The sequence below is a fragment of the Entamoeba invadens genome, assembly GCF_000330505.1.
Source record: "Entamoeba invadens IP1 unplaced genomic scaffold scaff_1105074724501, whole genome shotgun sequence".
Taxonomy (NCBI): domain Eukaryota; phylum Evosea; order Mastigamoebida; family Endamoebidae; genus Entamoeba; species Entamoeba invadens.
The window spans coordinates 2,675-8,730 of record NW_004443707.1 but is presented as its reverse complement, the minus strand read 5'-3'; the positions used below and the strand labels follow the sequence as shown (position 1 = coordinate 8,730).

At 26.5% G+C, this 6,056-nt stretch overlaps 1 protein-coding gene across 1 annotated transcript; it reads right to left on the bottom strand.

The window, feature by feature from the left end:
• Positions 1 to 3,763: 3,763 nt before the first annotated feature.
• On the bottom strand, positions 3,764 to 4,598 carry EIN_529340 (hypothetical protein; the record flags this gene model as incomplete). The annotated part of the gene is made up of 2 exons (XM_004261106.1): positions 3,764 to 4,514; positions 4,555 to 4,598. 2 exons carry the CDS (start codon positions 4,596 to 4,598, stop codon positions 3,764 to 3,766), a joined length of 795 nt encoding a protein of 264 aa, XP_004261154.1.
• Positions 4,599 to 6,056: the final 1,458 nt, after the last annotated feature.

The following is a 6,056-nucleotide window of genomic DNA, read 5'->3' as shown; positions in this document are numbered from 1 at the left end:
TATTAATAGTCTTTTTAGACCTCATTTTGAAATATATCACAAATATTTACAAAAATTAAATATTTATTTATTTAAAAATGATCTATATTATGAAATGATGTACATTTAAATAAAAAAATATTTATATGAATTGTTTATTTTTCAATTTTGAATATTATACATTTTATCATTTTTACAAAAATTAAAGAAAATCGGTTTGTGGAATTATTTGAATTAAAATAATTACATTATTGTAAAACACGAACATTGGAAAAACACAAAAAACTTAAACAATAACATAAAAATAAGAAATTCTTCCCCAAATTAATATTTTCTACAAAAGGATTAGATTATGAAAAACAATGACTGTAATTATAATTGTTTGTTTTTATAAAATAAAATTTCATTTTATTAATGTTTTAATATATTTTAATAACAAAAATCCAAATATTTATCAGGGGTATTAGTTTAGATTTATTTTTTAAATAATTTTGTTTTTATTGTTGAACAAAAAATATAAACATAAAAAGTTGAAAAGATTGTAAACTTGAACCTATTTTTTTGGTTTTTATTTTATTTTTATGTATATAAAATGACGTCTAACTTATATATGTAATATGATTTTCTTTCTACTAAATTTGTTTGAATTGACATATGCTTTAAAACAGTGTTATAGAGAGGATACCGTGTATGGAGGTTGTATTAAATACTACGACAATGGTGATCCTTCTGAATGTGATCCAATTATGATCATTTCCAGTGGCACAGAAATTTGCAAAAATGGATTTGCAAGAAACACGTTTTTGACATCTGTTACAATGCCAACAGCTGTCAAAATAGGTGAAATGGCATTTTTTCTGGTAACTACATTAGAAAATGCCACTTTTGGAACTGCTTTAAAAGAAGTTGGTGATTATGCATTTTTTGTGAGTTCACTCACTTCTTTTAACCTTGCAAATGTTGAAATTTTGGGTATGAATGCATTTGAGTCAGTCACCACATTGAGCAGCATAACCGGTGGTTTTGAACTTAAAAGTGTCGGAGAATATGTTTTTTATAATTCTCCAATAACTTCCATATGTAAAAGAGACGATGGAACAAATTTTTGTGAAAAATTGGAGTTTATTGGAACAAGTGCTTTTCAAGGAACCGAATTGTCTAATTTTAAATTGTCTTATTTACCCAATTTATATGTAGGAGAAAGTGCATTTAATTCAGCACAATATATGACATCATTTGATATGAGTGGATACCACACGCTACCAAATCAAATGTTGGCTTATTGTTATGAACTTGTGACACTCAAAAACACTGATAGAGTCACATCAATCGAATATGACGCGTTAATGCAAACACAAATTCTTGTGATATCTGTTGGTCAATTATCATATATTGGATATCCCTTATATTTTCTTGACGCAATTTTATATCACGGAAGTTCTGAACCAACATGGACATCAAATGGTTTTAATATATCAGAAACTTTAAAGGTTTTCGTTGGTAATAAATACAATGAAAATGGTAATAAATTTCTCCAATTAAATGCCACAAAAATTGAGTGCACAAAAAGACAAAAAGTGAATTTAACAGATATGACGTGTGTTGATTGTGAAGTTGGATATTACTCGTTTGATGGGTTAAACACTGAATGTGATATTAAATCAAGCAATTGTTCTCAATTTGAAGGATGTGCTGAAAATGAATGTAATGAGTATCAATGCTTAAAATGTGCGACTGGAAACTACTTTGACTTTAACACTAAAAGGTGTATTTCTATGTGCGACACACACAATGGATATCATCTTTTGTTTGATAATATAACTTGTGTGAAATGTCCTTCTTATTGTAATGAGTGTATTGAAGCAAGTGAAGAAAATCCAACATCAAAATATCAGTGCACTTCTTGTCAAAGTGGATATATAAAAACGAGTAAAGGGTCTTGTGTACAGTCTTCGTGTCCAATTGAAACTAATGAAGCATATTTTGATAATAACGGTAATTGTGTTCTGTGTGGTGAAGCTCTACAAAACTGCAAATATTGCACAAACAATACAATATGCCTAAGATGTAATGAGGGGTTGTATGTATATGAGAGTTTGGGTATTACTTATTGCAGGTCAACTTGTGACACTCGTTTTGTCGTTGTAAGTACACAAAGTTGTACCAAAGAATGTGATAAAAATAAGTTTTATATTGACACAGAAAAGAATTATTGTTACTTATATCCTGAACACTGTGAAATAAATAACACAGAATTTTTACCTAACGATCCATTAAAATGCGAAAAGTGTTTAACTGGCTATTATCTTACTTTTGATACCAAAGTGTGTGTTAGTTCGTGTCCCAAGGAATATACACAAGTTGAGCCAAGTGGAGATCAAGGCGGAAAATGCGAGAAAATCATTTGTGATGTACAAAACTGTAAAGAATGTGATTCAAATAATAATACAATTTGTATAACATGCAATTCCCAATTATATTTAAAAATAAATAATGATGGCAGTACTGAATGTAATACTATTTGTACTTCAAATACTAATTTCGGAATAACAATTGATGGCATTTTGTGTTGCAAAAGTTGCTCTGATGAAATGTTTGGAATTGCAAATTGTTTAAATTGTTCAGAGAGTATCAATAAAACTCGGTGTAATTCATGTAAAATTGATTATTATTTACAACCCGACTTTCCATTTACTTGTGAGACAAGTTGTCCACTCGGGTACTTTATTGGTCCAAATCAAGTTTGTGAAAGATGTTTAAATAATTGTGCAACATGTACACCAGAAGAGTGCACCGAGTGTATTATTGGTACATTTTTATTCAACAAAACATGTGTAGAAAAATGCCCGGACAAATATTTCGATAATATTAAAAAATGCGAAGTTTGTAAAGAAGAAAAATCATATAAAACACCTTGTGATACAAGAGATAAAGAATGTGTTAAGTGTTCAAACGGAGAAAGAGTGAATCCAAACACTTCCCATAATATTTTAATTGTTGTGATGTTAATTATCATTATGATTATTTTATAAACAACACACTTTATTTATTTTATTGTTATTTGATATAAACATTAATGTATATTTAGATGTATTAAATATTTTTTTAATTGTTGTTTCTTTATCGTATTTAAATTTTTATTGATAATATTTTTTAAGGTAATTAATAATTTATTTTGAAAGAATCAAAACATTTTAATGATATTCAATAAACATAACAAATTGTTTTTTATATTTATATTTAATAAAGCTCAAAACGTTTTATTGTAATTTTTTAAAATATATGTAAATTAGTTCAACAACATTTGTTTTTAATATTAACATGTTTAATTAAAATAATTTAATTTGTTTATATGTATTTACTTTCTAATATCTTGTGTGTGTTGTTGTACTGATTAAATTTTTAATAATTGTAATAAAGATAAACTTTATTAATTATCTTTACATCAACATTTGTATTTGAATTTTATAACGTATTGATAACGTGTTATACGTATCATGAATATTAAATGTTTTATTCGTATTTTTGATAATTAAAAACGCGTTTTTGAAAAATTATAAATATTTTTTTATAAAAAAAATAAAAAATAACAGAAATGTGCAACTCTGTGCGTGAAAAATACTAAACACTTACTTTTCTTATTATATACTATGTACATAATATTAAGATAAGTATTATTTAAATAGTTTATATAACGAAACATTTATATGATAAACGAGAAATTAAAGATGTATTATATATATAAAATTATATAATAACATTTTAACAATAAATTAAACTTTTTTTAATTAAGATAAACGACTTTTTTAACGTTTTCAAATGCTCTATCTTCTACGACCGATACAATTTTAGTTACTTTAATTTCCAGATTTTTGCACCCTTCAAAGCATCTTAATCCAATTTTAGTCACACTTTTCGGTATATCAATTTTACTTAACTTACCACATTCTTCAAAGCACATTTTTGGAATTTCTTTCAAATTAGTTGGTAAAATAAATTCTTCTATAACAGGCAACATCTGGAAACAACCTTCTCCTATTTTAGTAAGGTGTTTTGGTATAACAACATTTTTGAGTGACTGGCACATAGAGAAGCACCCACTTCCGACCTCCTTAAAAGTTCCATTCAAAGTGATTCCAGTCAAACTGTCGCACTTCGCAAACGCGCAATTGCCAAGTGGATTTTCCAATTCAGAAATTTCAAATGTTTTGAGGGCGCAGCACCAAAAGAATGCGTTATCGCCAATCACTTTCACTGTTTTGGGAAGTGAAATTTGACTCAAGCCAAAGCAGTTTTCAAAGCAATTATTCCCAACTTCTTTAAGCGCATCTGGCAGTGTTATTGACGTCATACTCGTGCAATTAGAAAAGCAACGGACACCGAGGCGCGTGATAGTATTTGGGATTTTTACACGTCTTAAATTCATGACGTACCCAAAGCTTGTGTCTCCTATCGAAATTAAATTGTCTGGAAAAGTGACTGATTCCAAAGATGGACTGTTGTAAAAACACTTTTCACCTAGAGAACGAACTTTACTTGGAATTTCTATAGTCGTTTTGTGGAACTTAGAAAAACACTTTAAACCAAGTTTGGAGACTTTGGAGGTATTGCCTCACCATACTTTTTGCGGTCTCATTTGGTGTATATGACGTTTTTAAAAGAATATTTTGTATCAAGTAAATGCTGTGTCATGTGATAGGTAACTTCAAACCAAATGTTGACGGCAAAGAAGTCTTTTTTGTTAAGAGAATTTGGGTTGGAATGTATTGAGTTACCAAAATCTTCATCATTTTTACTCCAAAGGTTCAAAGTCTCAATATTTGGAAAATATTTAATGGTCGAATTTGTTAGTGGAATTGGATTTATATGAAATTTTTCCATGTTTTCTTTGAACTTTTTACACACATAATTTAATTTTATGAAATCATCAAGTGAGGTAAAATAAAAAGAGACTACCATCATGTTATAACCGTCTAATTTACTCATTTGATATATAAAGTTTGAAAAATCGAGTTTATTGATGGTTTAAAAACAATTTTATATGTTCTTGAAATTGTTTCATAAAAATAAAATTTAATCAATGAACTTAAAATAATATGTGTAGTTATTTATTTTAAAGTTATTTTATTTAACATTATTTTAATATTTAAAATAATGTTAAACTCATACAATGAAAATAACTTTTTTGTTTTTATTAATTATCAACATTTAAATCTACAATCAAGATGAGTTGATATCTAATAATATGTGTAATACAATTGATCAGTTTAATTGATGCATTTAAATTATGTAATAAATAATACTGTACAATTGTCTATAACAACAAAACGATTTCAGTATATTTGATTACTAATTATTTTTACGATTTATATGTGTATAATATTAAAAAATAAATTATAGTATTTGATAATTGTTTTTATTATAATTAACACTATAAGTTGTATTATGCAACGCCATTTTATATATTGTATTTTATCATAAATAATCAGTAAATTGTGATAGTATATTTACCTTAAGTTATTTTTATATCATGAATTACAATTACATATATACAGATAGAAGAATTATTTGTTGTCATATAAAAAGTGGTTTTCATGAAAATAATGTTATTATATACATAAAAAATTCGATTTTTCCAAAAATTCTTCCAGTGTATTGAGTAAGTTGATTATCAAATGAAATAATAAATATAAACTAATTTGTTTTATACTATTATATAAGGCATTAAACAAATGTTAATAATGTTAATATTTTAAACTTTTAACAATAATAAAAATTATGTATTTGAAAAAGACTTATTAAACGACGCATACTTTTGTTTTTTGGTGAACTTAACAACAGTAATAGATATAGACAATGAAAACAATAATCAGCACAAAACGTTTGGTTAATTTGAACACAAACAACAGTTTTCATAACGAAATGTCATATTTGTAATTTAACGTCATATTACACGTTGTTTGTCAATGGATGCCTAATGATTAATTATTTGCTTTCAACGTTATAAATATACAAACCTGATAATTGTGAACATTGCTTGTTCAATTACACATCCCCCACTTATTCATAATAAATTG